This window comes from Lycium ferocissimum, chromosome 4 (assembly GCF_029784015.1).
Source record: "Lycium ferocissimum isolate CSIRO_LF1 chromosome 4, AGI_CSIRO_Lferr_CH_V1, whole genome shotgun sequence".
NCBI lineage: Eukaryota > Viridiplantae > Streptophyta > Magnoliopsida > Solanales > Solanaceae > Lycium > Lycium ferocissimum.
In genome coordinates this window covers 19,063,810-19,088,650 of record NC_081345.1, presented here as the reverse complement: position 1 = coordinate 19,088,650, position 24,841 = coordinate 19,063,810, and the positions used below count along the sequence as shown (strand labels likewise).

Genomic DNA, 24,841 nt, shown 5'->3' with positions numbered 1-24,841 from the left:
TGGGTCGTGGTAGAATCTCGAACTCGATCCCATAATATTTAAATCCTAGATCCGGCTCTGAGCACTACCTCTTCCCAGTCACAATAAAAGGGGTCACTCTTCCCTTCTTCCCCTTCTCATCTCAAGAATCAATCTCTCTATACAGAAAATTGAATAAGTGCATCACTATGAGGCCTAGGATCAAAGATTTTATTCTACTTCTTTTGTTTCTCATCTTTGTTTCTTCTGGTAAGCTACTTTAGCTATAAAATGACCGCCATTTCAACCAGCAAATGACATAATGTTAAAATTGATGTTTTTCATTCTTCTTTTCTCCATCTAGGTACTGTTGAAGGCTTTGTCAATGGCGTGAACCGCGCTTACAAGCTTCATAAGGTAGTGATAGGTCATAGGGCAGTAAATTTATTTGATTGGCATCATATCCTGCTTAATTAATGAAATGTAACGAGTCTTCATTACTAGAAGTTGTGCAACCTTTTTTTTTTTTTTTTTTTTTTTAAAGATATAGTGCAACTTGTTACAAAAGAAGAGCAATATTCTTACAGGAGAATGACACAAAATTCCAATATAGTACAGCAAAAGACTTTTTAACTTCCTCCAGCTTATGATTTTCTTCTTAAAGTTTCATCCGTTTTCTTGTATACTACAACATACCAGGACTACTGACGACTTCCTATATTAATATCCTCTCAAAAATTAATCTTACAAGTGATTTCTTAGAATATCCTTTAACTCTAAATTGCTTAGAATATCCATTACATGTGAAAAGTTCGATGTTGCTCATTAATCTTGGCTGCAAAATGTGTGAAGCATGTTATAATCCGAGGAAATCCAAGAAAGTTGCTGCAGCTGGATACTGTGTTAGATTATGAAAATTCAGGAGCTAACACCAAGCATGATCCAAGAGGAAAGAAAGGTGGTGGCGGTGGCAATCACCCGTGATTGCTCTGCTTTTCCAATAATGGAACTAGATCGTAAACTACTCTAAACTGTGGAGACTTTGATCAATCAAGTATGGAGAGATAGGAAATAGCATAGCTTCATATGAATCTCTTTTATATTGCTATACTGTATCGTACAACTATCTTTGCACTTGGCATGATATATGGCAGATGGTAGGTTGTTGAGATGCTGCTGCATTCCTATACTTTTTTATGGCTAGTGGCTATCTGATATGTAGCTACAAATAATAGAAGTTTTTTGTGGTCAATATTTGGAAGGACTGAGTAGTGAAAACAAGTAAAATGAAGTTTATTTAATGATATCAATTCAGACAACGCAAAACACTTGCTGAAAAATGAAACATAGGCAGGAAGCATCAATTATTGTCCTGCTAAATCAAAATCATGAACTTCTGGTTTTCAATTAAGAGACAGGGAAATCACTGGTATAACTCTTTTGACGTTTTGTGAGAACTTAAACAATCTAACAATCAGAGTTCTTTCTAGACCAATTGACAAGACAACAATTGACTACAGAAAAATGCATGAAGGCTGTTAGAATTATGCTTTTGAACTGCAGTAACTTTACTTTTACTATGTAAGTTTTTTAAATAAATCGAACTCCCTCCAGTTCAAAAAGAGTGAGCACTTAGCCTTTTTTTTTTGTTCAAAAAGAGTGTCCACTTGCCAAATCAAGAAAGGATTAACCTTATTTTTTTAGATTTGTTCTTATTAAGTGCTAAGTGATCAAATCCCAATAATTACTTAATTAGGGATTAGTTTAGTCAAATTACCTATTTTTTTTCAGAAGTTAGTATTTTCTTTAGGGTGTGCAAATGGCTAAGTGGACACTCTTTTTGAACCGAAGGGAGTAGTTAATAGTTTGTTAGTTAACAAGTCCTATTTTGCAGTAATTAGTTACATGAAGATACGATTCTGTGGAGAAATTCTAGGCTAGGACAATCATATTTTTTGTTTACTATTTTTTGTTACTGCAGTAACTATAAATGTAGAAAAATCAAAGCTAAATAAAATAGTTCCTGTTGACTGCATAGCCAGTATATTTCTTTTAGCTTCCTCTGTTATTTCCTTAAGTCTCTTTTGTTAAAAAACAACAAAGGCAAAGTTTGTTGCTGAAGTCGAGTAGATATCGTGGCCACTGTTTGAAATGATACACAAAGTGCGTCAACCAAGATTTAACCAAATAGGTGCAGGCTCCTTTGGTTGCTTTCTCAACCAGTTTACAGAGCTGCATTTTCAAGCCTGTGCACTATGAGACCTCTGATCACCTCAATTTGATAGCATAAGTTTGAAATATACCTATATTACACCCCATTAGTGAAATCTTGATTGTCTCAGAGCTAAGATTATTCACATTTTTGTACCAAAAGTTCCTATAGTAGCTCACTATCTCGTGCTAGCCTACACGGTTTAACTGTTCCCACGTGAGTATGGTTGAAAATTATGTTCATATACATATATCCAGCTACTGCAAAAATCGAACCGCCTAAGGGGATAACACAGTTGACAACCATATTCTAAGGATAAAAAACTAACTGTGACTAAAGCTTGTCCGCAGATATGCACAAAAATGTTGGTGCAGCAGAGGCAAATTTCATCGATCTGCTTGCCTGTTTGCAGGTCGAAAACCAACGAGAAATCAACTAAAGGATAATTAAAATGACTTCATCAGAGAATATAATTAGCAAAATCCTGAAGATGTAAACAACTAAGTACTAAAAACAGAAGTTTGTGCTCTAGTCCCAAATCATTGTCAAATTACTACTTAATGGACCTTTTAATGTCTTTGTCATAACATTTTTGTATTTCCTTTGTGATTATTAAATGGAATGAGACCACATGATAATTTTGAGAATATCTTGTAGGGCAGAGAGATGGATAAAATGAACCCTTTACCCCCAAAAAGGAAATAAGTGACTCTCCAAAAGCAAATTTCTGAAACAGTTAATTTTCACTCAAGTCAATTTCCAGGTCATCTTTCCATAGTATCCTAAACAACATGCAAAAAAGACATGGAAAAGAACCAAGCACAAAGGCAAATAATTATTATGATTGAAAGAAGAAGAATTTAGGGAAATTTTCTGAGTGCCTTTTGTGAATCCTCTTAATCAAATTATAATCTGTTTACGGAAACTAAAGAACAAGATATGTTTATTTTTACGTTGCTGTGTTTCTTAAAAAATTTAATCACTCACGATCTGCAAAGGTTTGGATTAATTCTTCCCAGGGATAGAACGAAATTCTATTCTAACGCAATACCGGCAATGGAAATTGTAGAATTTTAGCGAACTCAACGAATGGTAGCAATCACACGACACTTACTGATTTCTGGTTTTGGAAACAATGCAGTATGAGGGGAATCTGTTTTTCAGAAAGCAAAAATTTCTCAGTTTTTCATTTTTGGTGTCTAAAAATGAGGCAAAGCCTCTGAAAATTTATAGTCTGCTATTTTGATCTAAACAGGTGTGAAAGTGCCTGTTCGGTGAAGAAGATGACCGTTGGTCATCGTTATGGCTGTTGGGAAATAATTCTGTTGGAAAAAATTAATTCCGTTGGAAAAATTAATTCTGCGAATTTAATTAATTAAGTTAAATCCCACGTGAATTAATTAATGTCAGGGTTGGAAATATTAAATAATGAAAATGGAAATAAAATAAATTTGGTTCAAAAAGATTATCAATCAAACTATTTGTCCAAAGCCGAGCCAAGCGACGACGATGACGCGAGGGATGGTCCTCTTCTCAACCCTTTATGAGCTAGAGAATGTGTTGCTTAATATAAGCACACACATAACACTTTCAACCACCAATGTGGGAGAAGTGCTAACTTGAAAGGTTATTTTTTAACCTTTCATTTCCCTCCACTTTTGTGTCCCTCCATTTCTCAATTCATACTTCACCTTTAAAGTCCCTCACTTAATGCATTTGTGGACTTTAAACTCAACACCTTTCTCATTGATAATGTGTAAAATATATACAAGTGTTCCTATGCTACGAGATAAAAAAATAGAGTGTTCTCAAAACTGTGCAGCTGTGCATTTTGCGTAACAAATACTAACTAACTAATATTCTTTCCTATATTTCTATCCACAAATATCTGGCATACGTATTTGTTGAATTGTTGAATCTGTGGCTTGGGCCTTTTTGTTCAATTGCGCCCAATAGATGAAAATAACTTCTTTTTTTGCGCGGATTGTCCTTCATTTGGGGTGGTCTTTAATTTTTGGGAAAAGGACACTGTGTGTTCAATGGCTTAAAGTAATATCATATTTGGCTAATATTTGAGCCTAATTACCCCAGGAGCCTGCTCGGCCCAAAATAATGCCACAAAATGACCATATTAAAAAATAATCTTTATGGCCGGCAAAATTGTTGACCACTTTTTTTTTTTTTAAAAAAAAAAAAAAAAACTCCCCACTATAGGCCTGCTACAGAAAATTAGGCTTTTTAGTGGCAATTAAAAAAGTTGCCACTAAAGGTTAAATATCCCAAAACATGTATACTATGTGTATATTTAGTAAGAAATATCCCAAAATATGTGTAATATGTGTATATTTAGTAGTATATACAAGAATGATACAGTTCATTCACATGTACACTTTATATACAAGAATGATACAGTTTATATACATATGCTGGAATTAATTATATATTTATTATACGCTAATTATACATGTATTATACAATAATGATATGATTTTTTATTTTTTTACATATACAATAATAATACATATTATATACCACAATGATGTGGTTTCTATGATACATTTTTATACTTATGATACACTTTCTATACAAGACTGATACGCCTTTTATATATACATACTGGAATTATATATACACTTTCTATGCAAAAATGATACATATTATATACAAAAATGGTACAATTTTTCTATTCTATAATACACATTATATACACAAATGATACATATTGTATACAAAAATGATACATACCTTAGTGATTCATATTTTATACAGTTTCTATACATTACAGCTAGGTACTGATACATAATTTTATACACAAATGATATATATTATATACAAAAATCGCCTCAGAGTTTTTTGAAATATTTCTTATTAAATATACACATATTATACATGTTTTGGGATATTTAACCTTTAGTGGCGACTTTTTAGTTGCCACTAAAAAGTCTAATTTTTCTGCAGCAGGCTTTTAGTGGCGACTTTTAGTCGCCACAAAAAGTCTGACTTTTTTTTTTAAAAAGGAAAAAGGGTCAAAAATACCCTCGCCGATACCAGACGAGACTACAAATACCCCTCTTGTTAACGGCTTGCCACTTAATCCGATGTGGCGTCTGCCACATGGAAAAAATTATCCAAGTGGACGGCCACGTCAGCCTTTTGAATAGTTCAAGGGTATTTTTTAACAACCCCACCCCTCCCGCCGGAAAAAAAAAAAAAAAAAAAATTAACAAAAGTTTTGAAATTTTTTCTTTTTTCACCAGCCACCCCTCCCCCCGCCACCCACTCACCCCCCCCCCCCCCCAAAAAAAAAAAATTAAAAAAGTTTTGATTTTTTTTTTCGTTTGTTTTTTCTCCGACCACCACCCCCCCCCCCCCCCAAAACCCAAAAAAAAAAAAAATGTTTTTTTTTTTTTTGTTTTTACACCAATTCCCCTCGTCCTCCCACCTCTAAGCCCCACCCCCCCCCCCCCCCCCCCCCAAAAAAAAAAAAAAAATTACTTCTTTTTAAGATTTTTTTTTTTGTGGTCGGTGGTGCAAAAAATCAAAAATAACTTTTTTTTCCAGTGGCGGCAAAAAACCAAAAACAAAAACTTTTCAATTTTTTTTTTAAACCAAATTTTTTTTTGAAAAGAAGTTTTGAATTTTTTTAATTTATTTTTTGGTTTCTTACTCCACCCACTCACCCAAAAAAATTAATTTTGTTTTAAAAAATAGTTTTTATTTTTTATTTTTTGCACCACCCACCCATCCACCACCCAAAAAAAAAATTCTTGAAAAGAAGTTATGTTTTTTTTTGGGGGGGGGGGGGGGGGGGGTAGCTGGTGAAAAGATAAAAAAAACATATCAAAACTTTAAAAAAAAAAAAATTTGCCAGGGGGAAAGGGGGGGTGGGTGGCGTGGCGGGGGTGAGGGGTGGCTGGTGAAAAAAGAAAAAATTTCAAAACTTATGTTAATATTTTTTTTTGCCGGGGGGTGGGTGTCAAAAATACCCCTGAACTATCAGAAGGTTGACGTGGCCGCCCACGTGGATAATTTTTTTCACGTGGCACTGCCACATCGGATTAAGTGGCAAGCCGTTAACTAGAGGGGTATTTGTGGCCTCGTCTAGTAACGGCGAGGGTATTTTTGACCCGAAAAATTAACTGAGGGTATAAGTGACCTATTTCGAATAATTCAGGGGTATTTTTTACCCCTTTCTCTTTTTTTTTTTTTTAAAAGCGCTTGGGCTATTGGGCCGGCTAGTCTTTAGTGGCGACTTTTTAAATCTTTTGTGGCGACTTTTAGTCGAGACAAAATGCTTGCTACAGATTTTGGCTACCGGTTGGGAACTGTTTAGGGGCTACTTTTTGGGTTTGGGAAAACTTGGGCTAGGGCGTGGGTTTATTTTGGGCCCAGCGGTCATTTGTGTTCTTTTCCCTTAATTTTTTCCCTTCAAATTGGTGGTCTTTAAGTTTTGTCCTTCGCCTAATACCTTCGAGGTGGTGAGCTCGAACTCAGCTCAGTAAAAAAAATAAAAAATCGTAAGCCAGAAGTTGCAAAATTCTACCTTTAAGGCAGAATTCGCAAATTCGACCCATATATAAGTTCAGCCTGAAGGACAAAAGTTAAAGGCCGCCATTTTGAGGGACAAAAATTAAAGACCACTTCCAGCAAAGGGCAATCCTGAATGCAGGCCAATACCCATTTCATCTTTACCAAATAAATTATCCTCACCTCTTCCTCGTTATTTATCCTTATCTCTTCCTCCAGGTCATGTTAGCCCAATAGCCATTTCATTTTTACCAAATAAATTATCCTTATCTCTTCCTCCTTTACATCGAACTAAAGCTGAGAGTTCGTTTCACCATTGTCAATATTCATCTGTGAACTCATTTCACCATTGTCAACAATAATTTTAAACTAAGGAGTGTAGGGCATAACCCCGAAGGGAGCCCTTCCAAAAATTCTCGATGGAGTTCGTTTCACCATTGTTAATATTCATCTGTGAACTCATTTCACCATTGTCAACAATAATTTTAAACTAAGGAGTGTAGAGCATAACCCCTAAGGGAGCCCTTCCAAAAATTCTCGATGGAGTTCGTTTCACCATTGTCAATATTCATCTGTGAACTCATTTCACCATTGTCAACAATAATTTTAAACTAAGGAGTGTATGGCATAACCCCGAAGGGAGCCCTTCCAAAAAATTCTCGATGGAGTTCGTTTCACCATTATCAATATTCATCTGTGAACTCATTTCACCATTGTCAACAATAATTTTAAACTAAGGAGTGTAGGGCATAACCCCGAAGGGAGCCCTTCCAAAAATTCTCGATGGAGTTCGTTTCACCATTGTCAATATTCATCTGTGAACTCATTTCACCATTGTCAACAATAATTTTAAACTAAGGAGTGTAGGGCATAACTCCTAAGGGAGCCCTTCCAAAAATGTAGGGCATAACCCCTAAGGGAGTTCGTTTCACCATTGTCAATATTCATCTGTGAACTCATTTCACCATTGTCAACAATAATTTTAAACTAAGGAGTGTATGGCATAACCCCGAAGGGAGCCCTTCCAAAAATTCTCGATGGCCATGGGCGAACCCAGGCCGAAGAGGGGGTTTGGAAATAGTTTTCAACCAGCAATTGACACGCGTCGGTTAGTACCTCACTAGCTGCGTCATTGCCCCAAGCGCAAAGATAATTCTTATTAATTCCTGTTTTGGCTTTTATAAGACTCGTTTCTTTATTCACCTTCATCTATTATCAATGTATTCACCTTCATCTATTATCAATGTGGGACAAACAACCTATATATTGTAATATCTTTGCCCTTGGCATGATAGCAGATGCTAGGTTCTTGAGATACTGATGAACTCCTTTACTGCATTGGCTAGTGGCTATGTGTTATGCGAGCTAGAAATAATTGTTGAATTTTTGGCATTTGAAAGGACTGAGTGGTGAAACCAAGTTATTTAATGTAGTAAAACTATGTGAAGATGTCAATTCAGACAATGGAAAACACTTGTTGAACCATAAACATAGGCACTGAGCATCAAATCATTAGTCCTTAAATATAGTCACGAACTTCTGGTTTCAATAAGAGAAAGGGCAACCACTGGGATAAACCATGGATAAATTTATGTTCATACTCCCTGAGGGGGCAACAGTAAATGACACAAGTCAAATCTTGCCAAAAAAGGCTGAGGACTACAGGATTTTATGCTCTATAGTCCCAACTCATTTCAGTTAAATTACTTGATGTTATTTATTGGATCTTGATGTCCTCGTCAGAACTTTTTCAATAATTTTGTGTTAGGTACGTTATTTTTTTCTTTCTCCAGACTGCTTTGTCATGCTTTATTTAGTATTTCTCCAGACTGTTATTTCTTTTTCCGGACTGATGTGGTTCTTTCTTTGGTAGAGGGTCTTTTGGAAATAGCCTCTCTCCTGATGGTAGGGGTAAAGATGTCACTCTACCCTCCTCAGACCTCACTTTGTGGGATTACACTGGGTATGTTGTTCTTGCTGTTGATGATAATTAAATGGAATTTGACCAATTGACAATTTTGACAATATCAAGTAGTGATAAAATAAGGCAGAGAGATAATGGTCTGAATGAACCTTTTTCCCCAAAAGAAAGTAAATGACCCTCTCCAATAGCAAGTTTCTGAAAAAGTTAATTTCACTCGCAAATCACGTGCCAAGACAATCAGTCATCTCAACTTAGATATGGGAAACAAAATAAGTATTTCTTGGCCTGTTTATGTAGAAGCAGCACAAATGAAGCTAATTTTGGCAAATTCGGTCCACAGTGAGTTGCCTTGTGATTCACTAATGTTATTTGTAGGAGTCACCTAGGATTGAATGATAACTTTTTCCAGAATTCCATATACTCCCAACAAGCTAGAACAATCACGAGGGAAGGTCAATTTAAAATTTTCTTGTTCTTGTTTTGACATGAGAGTTTTGTCCAATTATTCTGAGCCCGAATTAAAACATTCTTACTATGTATGATACACTACGTACCCCGAGCCCGAATTGAAACTATCTTATTATTCTTATATAATAGGTAATGGTATCCCACCATCTATCATTTGATAGCTTCTCAAATTTGGTGTTTCACTCAAAAGGAGAGGGGATTGAGTTAGTGATCTATTATTGTTATAAAGAAACTACCTGGTACTTACAGGAAATATTTATTACTCTGCAGCTTATGATGATACATTTGAAATATAAGTATCACATCTAGGGACTATCAATTTCTTAACAGATGCATTTTCGGACACCAAACTGAATAAATTTCGCAAAACGATCCCTATAAAAGGACCAATGAACAAATTTTTTACTAGACATGACCCTATATAAAAGGGACCACAGCACAAAGGCAAAGAATTTTAGAACTAGAATTGTAGGGCTTTACCCAGAAGGGAAGCCCTTTCAAAAATTCTCGACGGCCAAGGCAGAACCAAGGCCGAAGAGGGGGTTTGGAAATAGTTTTCAACCAGCAATTGACGCGCCTCGGTTAGTACCTCACTAGCTGCGTCATTGCCCCAAGCGCAAAGATGCTTTTAACTGTTCCCCTGCGTTCGGTTTTATACGGCTTGTTTCTCAATTCTTTTTCATATATTAACGATGTGGGATAAACTACCAAATAGCTGGTTTCATTACTTCCTGATCCTATTCGCTAATTTTAGGTTTCTATAACTTCAAATGTTTTTGCGTAAATACTTTTAAACATCAAATACCGCCTAAACAACTCTTCCATACGTTGTGCAAATTTTCTCGAACTCATTTTCCCTCAGAATAATATTTTTTCCCTATCAATATATTTGGCTTGCTTGAGTATTTTAGCATATGCTAAAGCTTAAAAGATAAGAATTCGATGGTGTTATTAAATTAATATGAAAATTAACGTTGCAGTTGATGATAATGTGAAAATAGTACAAAGGTATTATGTTATTTTCAGAGTAATATTAGTATGTGGCAATTTAACTTTTTTTTTTTTTAAAATATTAATATGCGGGAAATTGATTCATTCTCTATAAATTGGATTGAAATATAAAGTAAATTAAATGAAATAGAGTAAAAAAGGACTAACATTTTATAAGATGAATTGAAATATAATGTATCATTTTTCTTCTATTTTTTTCTATAGGATCACGGAGAATGCTACTCTTCTCGATGGTGTCTTGGAATAACTCTATGAATTATATGGCAGAAGAAAATAGAACTTTTATTTATATTGGGAAATAAACTTGGGCTGATTATTTATTACAATTACTGCAACAATTCAAAATAAGTTAACTAGAATACAGCAAACTACAATAATACAAAAATTGATCTGCATAACAACCATTATTGAGCTTTTTATTTACTACAAAATTATCTTAACTAAAATTATATCTGCAAGCAGGGCCTCCCATTGGTGAGGCCCGGTCATCTGCACTTGATTCTGGGCTATGTGTTGCCATCCATTTAGCAGAATTTTTGGGGTTTGGGCTTTTTGCAGATGAGTCATAGCTCAACCTACGGGCTGTCCCCTTCTTAGTTGTTGCATTCCATTGGGCCAATGGTGGGCTTTTGGGCTTTATTGGGCCTGGACTCTTTACCTTTGCTTTTGCAGATTGAGTTGGAGCCATATAGCTAGGAACACAATCCTTATTGGACTGACAATGCTGCCATGATGAATATGGACTTCTTTTGTGATGGGCTAAATTGACATCTTCTGAGCCCAATGGGGTGTTTAGATCCAATTTTACTGTCTTCTCTGATATGTCATCTGTAGTGGACAATGTAACATAGGAGCTCTCTTGTGGCATAACGTGTTTTGAGTATTGAGAGGGTTGAGAAGCCATCCATCTCTCAAGCCAATTCCAACCTCTTGAATTTTCATGTTCATTGCTAAGAAACTCTTCATCATCTTCCTCAACATGTGGATCAGAGTGCAACCACTTTTCTTGTTGCTAACATGATAGCATATATATATGAAATTAAGTATCAATTTGAAAAATATTGTACCTTCTTGGCTAGTCTTAATCTTTAAATTGATAAAAAAAAAATTAAAAAAAAATGTGTAATGAGTTTAACTCAACCCCAAAAGTTAGCTGCTGAGGCCAAATTGTCCCAAACCATATAAAGAGATCAAATTCTCCATTCACTACAGATGTGGAGATCTAACATAACAATCACTATGGGGGCGTTTGACTGGGAGGGATTTGGGAAAATACTCCCAAGATTCAATTTGGTATTTACATGTCATATTTCTTGTTGGTATTTCCATTTCTGCGCAACTAATATTGGTATATGTGATTATACCTTACTGATGATATTATTTTATATTAAATGCAACATGTATATCGTTAGTATTGATATTGTTAATCTTTGTATTACTACAATCTTTGCATTGTAGTTCTACATAATTAGTCTTGTGTGACCTACTGACCCCAAACGGTTAGTTCGTCTAATGTAAAGGTAGCGTCGATACATTAGTAACAGACTAACAGATATTAGACAACTTTTGTAAATTGTCATGTAGGGAATAGGAATAGCTAACCTGATAAGCATAAGCACAAGTATAAGCAAGAGTTCTTTCCCTTTTCATTTCAGCATGTTGTTTTCTCCTAGTAATATCCATGATATTTTCGTTGCTCTGGTTCCTGTTATCCCAGCCTTCTGTCTTTAGCTTCTTAAACAGGCTATTGTGCTTGTACTCATCTTCTTTCTTCGAGCGCAATCTCAGTTCTCCTAGCTTGCTCTGCAGTTTTTCCTGGACTAAACGGAGTCTTCGTGCACGAACTTTTGCCTGTACAAGTACTAATGCTTGCATACAACTCATTGTCATCTGCGCTTGTTTGCGCACATTATGCCCCCTCACTAGTGCTTGCAACCTTACCAATCCCTTGAGGGCACGCAAAGCGCGCCTTGCCTACAAAATTAGCAAGACGTACATCGCTCATTAAGAATTTCACAGGTGTTACTAAATAACAACAACAACAACAACAATAATAATAATAATTAAACTCAATTCTGTTGATTTGGCATATTAAATCAAAGCATAATACCATTGTACGTTACTTTTTGTGACAATTAGTTTAGACTCTAGACATAATTAAAATGTATATTTGAACTGTACTTATATATAATTCGAGTTGGAGACGATGTGCTTGTTCCCGACATTGTAAATGGCAGATTAAATACAAAGGTAAGTCAGTAAGTGTATTTGATTGATAGAGATAAAAGAAAGAATTGGCTTTCAATTTACCAGATATCCTCTGTAGTATGATTGAATAAGGGTGGCAGCTCTTTCCTCTTTAAAATGACTGCTATATCCAGTTACTCTGACAACTTTAGCGGCTGCATGAGCTGCAGCAGTGGCCACGTCGACATGAATGTCATGATTTTGATCTTCAGCCAACGAAGATGATAACTCGTCGTTGCTTTCTCGATTATTGGTTTGATCTGAAGAACTCCCCGTTGGAAATTGTTCAATTGACACTACTTCTGGAGCTTCATGTTGCCATTGGTTATCTATTTTTTCCTTCTGAAAAGCATACAAATCACTTCACACCATTAGCACTTTAATTAAAGGTTGAATACATCGACAACTCCTTAAACTCGTCAATTTAGGCACCCGAACTACAGCCTGTTTTGGTTTAGCACTTGAACACATGATAAAGTATTTCCATTAGACACTTCCTATTCAAAATGTCGGAAAAGCTTCTGCACGTGGTCTGCAACGCCCATTTGATAGATAAGTTAACGACTTACAATATGTTATCTCCTTTAATTATACACATTAGCTTTAATAAGCCGTAAAACCTCAGGCATGTTCAATTGATAAAGGAGAAGACATATAATTTGATTAATTTATCTATGTAATTAACGCTTGATGTCTTGAGAACGCACACAAAAACTTCGAATAGAAACATATCATGTGTTCAAGTGCTTAATTAAAACATGACTTAATTTGCGTGTCTAATTAAATTTTAATGATAAAGCTAAGAGATTATCAATGTATTCAGCCTTAATTAAGATTATCATTTAATGAGATTAGTTCTTGAGACTAGAAGCTAGGGAGCTAATTGGGGTCTACAAAATACGACATATTATGATGAATATATGTGGATGATGGCGATAGAAATTAAAAGGTGGAAGAAAGCAACAAGTCATGAATTCTATGCTGCTGCCGTTCAACAGGAGCCATATTGTAGGGGGGCCACTAGGTAGTCAATGCCGTTTGGTGAGACACTTGTTACGATAGCTGGTAGATTTACAAGTGATCCATTAAAGGAGCTCATAAGTAGGTAGGCTTATGAGAGATCCAGAAAAGTAGTACACAAGAGATGAAGACAGATATTTTACAAATTTTCTCGATCATATATAAAATATTTACACAATTAGATCAATTAAAAGGTAACTGTGAGACTCTGTTTAAGAGGAGCAGCATTGACATATAACCTAGAATAAATGGTAAGTGACCTGCTATAACAAGTTAAATTACTTTATTACACTATCAATATATAAAACTTAATTGTAAATCAAATTGCTTCAATTTGCAGAGCGTGATACTAACAATTCCAAGCTATCAAATTACCTATCCTCTCCAATGGAATAGAAACAAATTAAATGTCGTAAAATCATGGTTTTAGCAACTTTGAATCAATCTTGGAAACAATCTAATTAGCAATGCCCATTAATTTGCAAGCAATTAGGACGTATTCGACCATAACACATTGATATCACTCATCAGGCATACAAACTGATAAAGATTATCTCCAAACATGTATTGTCAGAAGTATACTTTGCTTTAAGATCTACTTGGAAATAGAATGTTTCTTGAATTTAATTTATCTTACTTCCCTACACGTACCGATAAGAAGAGTGAACTAACCTTTTTATCTGTTGGCGAATCCTTAGAAGAAGGTTTAATAAAGACTTTCTTCACTGTGGAAAACCACTTACCACTTCCTTTCTTGCCCATTTCCAGCCAAATAAATTATCTTCTTCTGCCAGAAAACATTAACGAGATGATCAGATCATATTTCTAATTCAGAATGCACTTTTTTTGGTGCGCCAAATTTATAGTAATGTTTTTTGTTTTAACAAGAACAAAGAAAAGGTAACAACCACTTAATCCAAAGAAAAACCTGGGAGACAAGCTATCCTTGTTGAATGATCTTGTGTACCACTATTAAGAATGAGAAAATTGAAGAATGAATAAGAAGTAAATGAAATAGAAAGTTGTGTATTCTACATAAAGAATGTACCAGATGCTAATAATGAGATCAATAGTAGAATAAGGTTGAAGTGGTTAGCTGAGGAAATGGATGAATATATAATCTTTATATGATTTGTATAAAGGAAAATGATATTATGAAGATTTTTTGGCATATTACTTTCAGATATTTTATGTGGAAAAGAAAAAAGACATAAAAATTAAATTAACTTAATTTGTGAAGGACTACAAAATCAATTGACCTGTAGCCCAGCTATGGGTTCGGTTGAACACAACGACTATCCATGTATTTGCGTTTAGAAATTCATTAAATAAGTATACATACTAAATTCAAAATTCAAAATTCAATTATTATTATTATTAAAAATTATCGTTTCAAAATTCAGAACCCACAAAATTAAATTTCTAATTCCGCCTCTAGGAACTTAGACGAAGTCGTTTGCCGTTGGTATTTATCATTATCACGAGGTGAACGTATAGTTGCTTTCCTTCTCCTTGTTCTTATGCTACAATAACTTTACCTGACAATTCTACAGACAGTTGACTTTCAACAAGTTGGCTTCTAGTTACAAGTGTGCACTGCATACTATAGTATGCCCGAGTTGGCTTCTAGTTGCAAGTGTGCACTGCATACTAAGGTATGCCCTCTTTCTTACGATTTAAACATTGTAGCTGATCCAAAAATTAAACGAAGTGGGTCCTGAAACAGGAAAGTACGTTATGAAATATTTATCTAACTCTAATAGAGTTCGACCTCAAAGTATTGAGTTTTATCTAACGTGCGAACTCATTATTGGAACCGCCACTAACCTTAAGCTCCCTATTTCTGATGCTAATAAATTAAAAATTCAAAATTGGGCCAAAAACAGAAGTGAAGTTTAGATAATTTTGAAGATAAAATACATGAAAGTAGTTTTTCTTGCATTAATTTATTAAATTTCATCAATATGTTGAGCATCATATATATATTTGTCGTTAAATATATAAAGTTAAGCATACCTGGAGAATAGATATAGCTAGATAAAAGCCCCTCCCCTTTTGCCTCCCACCTCACTAGAATGAAATGAATGCAAGTTAGTATTATACTTTTACAATTTTGTGGTGCTAAATAGTAGCATTTCTTAATGATAATCAGGTGAAGCACTTGGGTAAGAAGGAAAAAACCTTAAAGCACGAAAGAGACACGGGCAGTTAATAAATAGTACTAGTTACAAATTGAGTATGGACATGCAATGTCTAACTCAGAGGTTCACGGGCACGACAATGACATTTTTTTTTTTTTTTTTTTTTTTGGAAAAAATTAATATACCAATGGGGCAGTCCTATTGGTGGAATATTAATAAAGAGACAATAACAGTGAGAACTATGTATTAAATTAATCATCTTATGTACCACAAAATTTTATTTTATTTGGTTGTGATAACGTTTAAATCCACTCCACAAGTGAGAAAGTGTCGTATGCATAATTTACCTAATTATGAGTCGGGCCGAACCACAGAGAACAATATAAAGACGATTAAGAAAGTAAAGGATTTATCACCAACTAAGCTAAGCTAAACATTTTTTCAATATTATTTTTTTATATAAAAACTAACAAAGATAAAATTAACCTAGAAATTAAGCAAGTAAAATGATCAGTGGTCACAAGCTAAGCATGGATATATATACAAGGAAAATTACCTTCAAGTAACGATCCAATGTATTTTACGGTTTCACAACTAAGAGCGAGTTTATGTTAATAGATAATAATTTCTAAAATCTCATTGAAAGTCCTCCAACCAATCAATGAATTTTGACTCCAAGCATTTCCAAGCTTAGAGTGTGACACAATCAATTGAATCTCAAGTTAACTTTTATATTCCTAGCTCAAGTTATTAGATGAGGTCTAAAGCCCCAAATCCTTGTTAATTAATCTTTTCCAACCTCAATTTTCCTCTTCCGAGCTCAAATCGAAGTAAATAGGCAAGTCCTAGGGTTAGCTAATCCCTTAAGAAACATTAAAGAATAAGATTAATTAAAGAAACAAAGACCCATTTCACTAAAAATAAAGATCATTCAATACATAAGCATAACAAGAGTTTCAGTCCAAAACTTTAATAATTTATATTTCTATAAACAAATTTCAAGTATTTGAATGAAATACTACACACTTAAATCGTCAATACATATAGTGAGGAATTGAAGAAATGAGCAAAGGATTAAGAAATTTCTTATTAAGGTCTTAAAATCTTCAATTCCCAAGTATGGGTGCAAAAACCCTAACTCTTCAAGCTTGTGAGAATGGCTAAGGATGTGGGAAATTTCCCCAAGCCTTGCTTTTATAGATGCTAAATTGTCCCCATTAAACAATGACGAAAATAGCCCCAATTTTAGATTTTTGTTCTGTCCAGACTTTGCGCTTCTGCCATTTTTGTCATATTATTCAATTTGACATCTTTTTGACTTGTGTTTCACTTGATTTTTTACCGATCACTTCTAAATCACATAAACCTGTAAATTGAAGTAAAATCACAATAAATGCACTATTTTCTCAATCAAACATCACAAAAATCAAAGCTTAAAGAAGAGATAAGTTGGTAAAAATGTCAACTTATCAATTTGTGAGGTGGTGGAGTTGAGAGGAATCTGGAAAAGGCTTCTTTGACAATAATTTGAGAACTATGTTTGACTCTTCAACATTGGGAGAATGCAGACAGAAAATTGTATATATCATGATCAAAACAATATTCATTAATGTAACAAGGCATTGAAGCAAGTTGGTCACTTCCCTGCTAGAAAGGGTGAAATTTTTGGCTGAGAATATGTTACTTTTAGTTCCAAATATTGCATACCTTCCATCTTTATGTATTGAATATAAAAAAACTACCTGTATTAATATCAAGTAAACTGCTTTTCCAAAGCTAGCAAAAAATTATTCGAATTTTTGTGTTGACTATGTGCTTTCACAAAAAGCTGAATATATTTCCCTCTAATTACTTGTATGTTCTCCTTCATTTATGCCATTTTTTCGTCTCTCATCTCACTCTAAAAGCAACTCGATCGCCCAACAATTCAATTTGGCAAACGGTAGTTGACTTTCTTTGCAAATATAAAACATGACTCCGTAAATTGATTCATTGAAATCACAGATTCAGGAGACCTTGGATACCCCTCCCCTTATTTCTATTCATTCAAATCTAATGCACAAGCATCTTGTAACGACCCGTTAGGTTATTTTTATGATTTTATCTAATTTTGCTCAAACGACCCTTTTCTTAGCTTTATTTTGCCGTATTTGACTTGCGGGGGATGGGTGACGCAGTTATCGAGGCAATCAAATTAGTATCAGAGTGAAAAACTTAAGTTTTGATTTTGGGAAAGCTTTGACCAATAGTTGATTTTGGGTAAATGTTGTCCGGAATCGAATTATAATAGTTCTATTAGGCCCGGAACGTGATTTTGGGTGTTTGGTTGCTAAGTTTTCATTTTTGAGAAAGTTAGAGTATTTTTATAGAGAAACGTGTCTTAATGATGTTGGATCAGTGTTTTGAGTGCGTGAGCAAGTTTGTAGCATAGTTTATACTTTGGTCACATGTTTGGTTTATGTTCGCCGGGTTCTGAATGAATTTGAGTGTTGGATCGGAAGTTTTGGGATATGGGAGTTGCTGGTTTTGGTGTCTTCGCATCTGCGAAAATGGGAGCGCATCTGTTTTCCAGTGAAATCAGGTTTAACCAGAAAATCAGTTAAAGATTTGTTTTCTAAGGGTTTGAAGACAAGTGGGACGTATCTAACCCCGAGAACTCCTTTTATGAGCCCGATCCGGAGAACTTTAGATCGGGATTTAATCTAATGAATGACAAAGTAATATAATATAATTAAAGCAGATAAAAATGATCAGAAAGTAATGATTCCGTGTATATACTAAGTTCTTTTGAGAATAGAATGATGTTTACAAGAATGAGTGTGGGAAAGAAGATGATCCCTTTCTTCTCTCCTAAGACTCCTTATATAAGCCAAAACAAGACTTTTCAAGCCCTAATATTTAGGTGATGTGACGCGACTGTGGCTCAACGTGTGTTGCTGCCACGACACAGTGATCGAGGTCTGCGTACATGACCCATGTTGGTGGGAGTAGAGGGACAACTGTGTGGATACCCCCGAACTCTTCGAGTTTCCGGTCTGTCTAAGCTACTCCTCCACTTTTCATAATTCTCAAGGTGCAGTTGACGTGACCTTTCCGTCACCAGATGAAAATCCTCTAAATCATATAAGAGATATGATGAAAAAGGAATGAGCCCAAGAAGATACACCACACAACTAAACCAAACAAAAACTATGCAAGCCAACAAGACCAACGTGCAATACTATACAACAAAAATGTGGGCCAAAGTGCCATAGAAAGTCTAACTATACCGTGACTATCTACAAGCCTCTTGTAGTATCTTACATAAAAAGGTTGGGACAAGGCCCCATCGTACCGATATGTACCCAAAAGAATATAGTACCAAGACTGACCGCAACTCCGGAACGAGATGAGTGCTCCAATATCAGCTGAACGGCAGCTTACAGGGGCGGATCGTCAACCTGTCTACCTAAACCTGTGGGCATGAAACACACGCCCCTAGAAAGGGTGTCAATACGGACAAAGTACTGAGTATGAAAGAGACATAAGAGAATATAGGATAAAATGAATGCAACTTGTATGTCTGAACTGCCTCTGTGGGCCAATGATATACATAAATATGGTGCATTCATGCATAAGGGTCATACATATATATGCATATATAATGTCTGTCAAGCCTCTGTGGGCATCCCATCGTATCATATCGACCTCTGTGGGCATCATCATTATCATCATCATGTGACCAGCTGATCAGGTGGTAGTGCATATCAACTAACGCCGTCACCTTCCCCATACCCCATACATATATAATACATAGTATACGCGTATATATAAGGTCTGAGGGGTCATAGTTCTGTGCATATATATGTGTGTGTGTGTATGTGTGTGTGTTTGTGTGTGAAATGCAATGCAAGAATATGATAAGAGTACACGCTGTCGGAGTGACGCAAAGTCGTTACACCTCTGAACATCGTTATGAGATAGCATTTTCATCAAGAAGTGACTTTATGAATCATGTTAAATCTAAAAAAGAACTTACTGAGAATAACATTCTAGAACATGAATCAACATGGAACATCCCTAGCTACTAAAAATTGAATTTATTATGGAGTAGCATTACGTTTACGTTCCGTTTATAAGGATCATGCCAAAACGAAGGAAAGTTAGCCTTAACATACCTCAAGTCGACCAAGTAATCCAACAATGAGCTTATCACAACCAGAGCGCCAATCCTATAACAAAGGAATACATATACAACTTAGATGGCTCTAGTGTATCACGTATATCAATGATAACTTGATTCTAAAGTTAAACGGGTAGCATTTCTCCTATTTCTTAACCACCACCACAAAGTCCACAACCAACAATCAACATAACAACCTCATATGATCATCTTTAAACTTATATCCACAACATTTAAAGTAATACAATTGAGCAGCCCGATATACGCTTGTATACAACACTTCTGTTATACCCCGTATCTTAGAACTAAGGTTAGACTCATATCATTAGAGTTTTAGCGGAAAAATTAAAGGTTTGAACGTTTTGCAAAATGGTTGATAGGCCTGCCTTCGGGCAGATGATAACTCTTTGATTAGTTGGGAATTTGGGAAAGTACCCTCAATGAAAGTTGTAGTACGTAAAAATAGCTTTCTAACGATATAAGGACCAGGCCAATCAGATATCGTAGCAAGGAGATATGATCGTCTCAATATGGCTAATAGTAAGGCGCTTAAAAGTATAGAATCGGCTAAGTTTTGATACGTACGCCTTCCCGGTCGAATTTCGTGAAAATTCGTTTGGAATTTGAGGAAACTTAAAACATGAAAGTTGTAGCCCTTTGAAATAGATTTCCAACGGTATATTATGGGACTTGAACAGAGCTATGTACAAGAAGTTATGCCTATTTTACCGAACACTATGCAGAACCGATATGTGTCGCGCGTGTGGGCGCGTGCGATGGCTCCGCATCGTGGGCCGATCGCGCAATCTGAGAATTTACCTGCAGAATGTTGCGCGATGCCTGTGCATCGCGGACCCATCGCGAAAAAGGTCGGGTTTCGGGTCAAAATTCGGGATTTCGCGTTTTAAGTTATATTTAAGCTTGGGGTTTATTTCCCTAACACCCCATTCACGAAAAATCACCCTAAATCCATAGAGAACAAGTCCCAAACCTCAAGAACACCAAGGTAAGCCTACTCTAATTATTCCAAGTCAATTCTAATACATATCCTTGCAATCTAAACAAGAAATCATCATTCCTAAAACTAGGGTTTTCGAAAACCGTCTCAAGGTTCAAGAATTCAAGATTTTGGAAATCTCTTCAAAGCTCAAGTCTTTAATTCGAGTTTTGGAGCGACTAAGGTATGTAGAGTTACTATCTACATGTGGGAATATCATTGTTCTTCCCCACCTCTAATCCATAAAGTATGAAACTTTACAAAACTAGGGTTTCTAGTCTATACTATGCTCGCTGATAACCCTAGGTCCATGTCCATGATTCTATTATGTTTGAATTGTTAGTATTCTATCATTGTGTTCTTGATACTCATTATGATTATTGAGAATCTGTCCGTAATTCATGAAAATCCATATTTTGTATTCCATGGGTTCTTGCATGTATGTTTCTGACTAAGAATGATTATTTCATGAATATCCTATATGTTTACAAGTTTTCATGCAATTGTATTTTATAACTATGTTCATGCCATGACTCAAGATACATACATGCTAAATACAAGTTATTTCATGAAATCATGTTTACAAGTTATTTCATGAAACTATGTTTACAAGTTATTATGTGAAATCATGATTACAAGACAAGTACAAGTTAATTCACGAAAATCATGGGCTTCTTAGCCAACTATATTATGTTCATGTTTTTGGGAGTTGCACGAATTACCGAGAAGGCTCAGATAGCCTGAAACTACGTAGCCACCGTAGGGCAAGGATCGCTCCGCCCAGTTAGGACGATACCTTAATTTTACACTGAATGGATCCATCAGGCACGTTACCACCTTATACCCTGGCAAGGTATAGGGGATCTGCTGGTGCAGCGAGGTACCAGACTCCACGTACCCACATGGTGATATCACATGGTCGGTTTATGAAATGCTCTCCCTACTTATCATGTTTTACTTATGTTATGTATATATGTACTCGTACTCGTATTCATATCCCGGGTTTTCGGTTTCGGTTCTTATCGTATGTTATTTCATGTCCCACGTTATTTCATTCGGTTGCTTTACATACCAAGTACATTCAATGTCGACGTCCCCTTTTATTTGCCGGGGACTGCGATTTCACGATGCAGGGTACGATATACGGACGACACATCCGCTCAGGTAGAATTCGTAATCGGCTTATTGGTGAGCCCCATCTCATTCGGGGGTTTAGTCAACTTTTGTTTTATGATTAGTTATGCATCTAAGGTATCTTTGGGGCCTTGTCCCAGTAAGTATGTTTTCCAGTCAGACTCATGATAGAGGTTTCATAGACTAGACAAGTCAGTTATGTTATGTCAGACATTCGGAGTCGTATAGCTATTTTGGCTCATTCATGTTATTTTCGCATTCATGTTTAAACAAGTATTTTTATTAAGTATTATGACTTACTACGTTTTATAAAGGCTCATCATGCATTCACGTTATATTCCGCTCATGTTATGCCTCATGATGATTCAGCAAGCCATGTGGTTCGCTCGGTCACATGCAGTAAGGCACCGAGTGCCGTGTTTCGCCCAGGCCATGGTTCGGGGCGTGACAACTTCCTTCTTCCAAACACACCAAGTATAACAACCTTAACACATTCTCAACATTAAATATTATCCCCACAACAAGATTTTTCTCAAAACACACTAAGAATCATGGCTCAAGTTAGATTACAACTCAAAATAACATCGAGTTCATGTTTGAACCTTTCCTCAATTCCTTTCTCTCAAACCTTAGCATAATTATCACATAAACTCATAAATATGGAAATAAGATGAAATATTATCTGAAGAGCTCAAGAACACTTCAATTCTAAGATCACTTCACCTTGAAGTATCCTTTAAAGCTTTTACAAGAAGAAGAGACAAGCTTCATCAAGATTTTGAAAACCCTAGGCACTTGATTCTCACTTTGATCTTTGATTTTTGCTTGGAGGAGCGATTGAATATGATGGGCGAGGGTTCTAGAGCTTTTATGAACTTGGGTTTGGGTTAAAATGACTTAAGAATGAAGGAAGGTCGTAATATATAAAATTAGCAAAATCCACCGCCAAAGAGATACAGTTTGTATATACTTGTCGTATAAAATTATACGGCCAATATACTGGCCGTATAATTTTATACGAACCGTATAATGATCCTTATTTTTCAACCCAAAATCTGCCTTCTCTGTTAAAATTTTAAATCCTTAAATACGGCCAGTATTTCAAGATACGATCCGTATCCCAAAAATACAGTCCGTATAGAATAATTTCAGAATGAAACAGCCGAAATGTATTCTCTTCAAGTCACTATTCTCTAATCCTTCCATAACTTACCAAACATGAACTTAAACCCTTATGAACATAAGATAGGCATATCCAACCTCGTATAACCTCGGAGACAGACCAGGTGTCCAAGACTAGGGCAACTAACATACGACGAATCTCAACGTATAAAACTACAAGGTGTGACATCTATTTTTTTTTTTGTTTTATAAATGGGTGTAATAAGCAACTTGAGGATTATTGGAGGTGATTTAGACTGGTTCGGAGTCAAAATTCAGAGCTGAAATCGACCTTAAAAACATCACTACTACACTGTATATCACACACAAATCTACATGGATATACGAGAGATACACAGATATACATGAAAGATACACATAGATATGAGATACATAGATATACATGGAGATATAACAAATATGAACCGCTTCAAAATTTCATTTTCCTTATTGTCACGTATCCTTCTCCAAATCACCACCATAAAACCACCAAAATTGCCTGCCAAAAACTCATCAAAATAATATAAAACACCACTTTAATCCAAAAAATAGAGGAAAGAAAAGGAAACTCAAAATCTTCTAAAATTGAAGAAAAGACACAAAGCTGCTAAAACTAAGCAAAAGGAACTTGCAAAATCAGAGTATGAATGTGGAAAAATCAAAAGAGAAGACAGAAAGACCTAAACAAACTTGAAAGGTGGCTCAGGCACATAAACATATATTGTCACATGAGCCTGAATTCCCAAACCAGGGTAAGGAAGCAGAGCAGAAAAAGTAGACAGAGCAACCACATGACAAACCTACAAATGATCTAATGCGTGCCGATCATATTAAGAGAAATGGTTGGAGGGAATTCAAAATGAAGTTAATTGTAAAGGCTAGTCAGTGGGACAAGTCCTACAAGCACCATAATTACCGCCACAAATATATTTAGCCCATTAAAAGATCATGTTGAGAAGGAGATAGATAGTTATGCAGTGTGACAATGTAGTTATAGGGGGATGGACAAGGAATTGTTGTGATCTTAATATGAATATCATTACTTGGAATATAAGAGGAATGAATGAAGTCTACAAGCAACACAAAAAAAAAAGTTCAGGGTGCCTATCAAGGAGAATAAAGTAGCATTGTAGTGGTGAAAAAATTATGGGAAGCTTGCAATGACAATAAATTATGATATTGATAATAGAGGAAGATTATGATTGTTATAGGATGCTAACATCATTATGTGAAGTAATAGTGATGTGGAATAATGTTAAGTAAACTGTCATTATATTATCAATTATGAATGTGAAACTTGTGACATTATCTTTTGAAGTCAATATTCACGCTTATGATTGCAAAATTTTATTTCAGGACTTGGGGTTGTTGACGCCATTACCAAGCCGTTGAAATTTATGATGATTATTTTGCCGTAGTTTTCTTCTCTAAGAATGACAAATACTCTAAAGGAACTAAGGCCTCATTTGTTTCCATTAAGATTAAGACGTCTGAATCTAAATACACATCTGAATATTAAGATGCGCATTAAGATCTAGATGCCTGGATCTGTATGCACATCCGAAAATTAAGATGTGATCTCTAGATCTGAACACTGAATGATTAAGTCTGTTTGTTTCAATATCTGAATGTGCATGTGAAATTACACACTATCAATAAAAATCTCATTTCGGCAAAAACAATTTGTATATCCAATAGAAAATAATATTTGAATATTATTTTTGATAAAAAAATTTAAACCATCTGAAATGCAAACTAAGCTTTATATCAATGTAAAAAATATTACATAACAAGGTAACATGAAATTCTTTAAGAATTCAACACAAGTTGATTTTTTCAACAAAAAAGAATCATCCAGCTAAATAAATCTTGTTCCACT

The 24,841-nt window shown here is 35.3% G+C and overlaps 1 protein-coding gene, 1 long non-coding RNA gene and 2 other non-coding genes across 5 annotated transcripts; 1 reads left to right on the top strand and 3 right to left on the bottom strand.

Moving 5' to 3' along the window:
- Window positions 1-7,697: 7,697 nt before the first annotated feature.
- Window positions 7,698-7,848, bottom strand: LOC132054970 (U4 spliceosomal RNA). Its single transcript, XR_009414442.1, has one exon. It is a non-coding gene; the product is annotated as a U4 spliceosomal RNA (small nuclear RNA).
- Window positions 7,849-9,561: 1,713 nt separating this feature from the next.
- Window positions 9,562-9,713, bottom strand: LOC132054965 (U4 spliceosomal RNA). Its single transcript, XR_009414438.1, has one exon. It is a non-coding gene; the product is annotated as a U4 spliceosomal RNA (small nuclear RNA).
- On the top strand, window positions 9,567-11,078 carry LOC132051715 (uncharacterized). Its single transcript, XR_009413866.1, has 2 exons — window positions 9,567-9,670; window positions 10,773-11,078. It is a non-coding gene; the product is annotated as an uncharacterized LOC132051715 (long non-coding RNA).
- On the bottom strand, window positions 10,375-14,378 carry LOC132051714 (protein IQ-DOMAIN 21-like). Of its 2 annotated transcripts, none has more exons than XM_059442905.1 (5): window positions 14,276-14,378; window positions 14,040-14,154; window positions 12,411-12,689; window positions 11,703-12,074; window positions 10,375-11,112 (listed from the first exon to the last, which is right to left on the bottom strand). In XM_059442905.1, the coding sequence occupies exons 2-5, from the start codon at window positions 14,127-14,129 to the stop codon at window positions 10,537-10,539; spliced, it is 1,317 nt and encodes a 438-aa protein (XP_059298888.1). In that variant the 5' UTR covers window positions 14,130-14,154; window positions 14,276-14,378; the 3' UTR covers window positions 10,375-10,536. The 2 variants fall into 2 exon arrangements, with proteins under 2 accessions (XP_059298888.1, XP_059298889.1); XM_059442906.1 differs by having other exon boundaries at window positions 14,296-14,378.
- Window positions 14,379-24,841: the final 10,463 nt, after the last annotated feature.

Bases quoted from the DNA above. Each gene is read 5' to 3' on its own strand.
- LOC132051714 (XM_059442905.1), bottom strand. From the start codon at position 14,129: ATGGGCAAGAAAGGAAGTGGTAAGTGGTTTTCCACAGTGAAGAAAGTC. The intron at 12,075-12,410 runs GTAAATTGAAAG...CTAATTTTGTAG, and splicing joins CATACTACAGAGGATATCTG to GCAAGGCGCGCTTTGCGTGC. The intron at 11,113-11,702 runs GTTAGCTATTCC...CTATCATGTTAG, and splicing joins CTTGTGCTTATGCTTATCAG to CAACAAGAAAAGTGGTTGCA.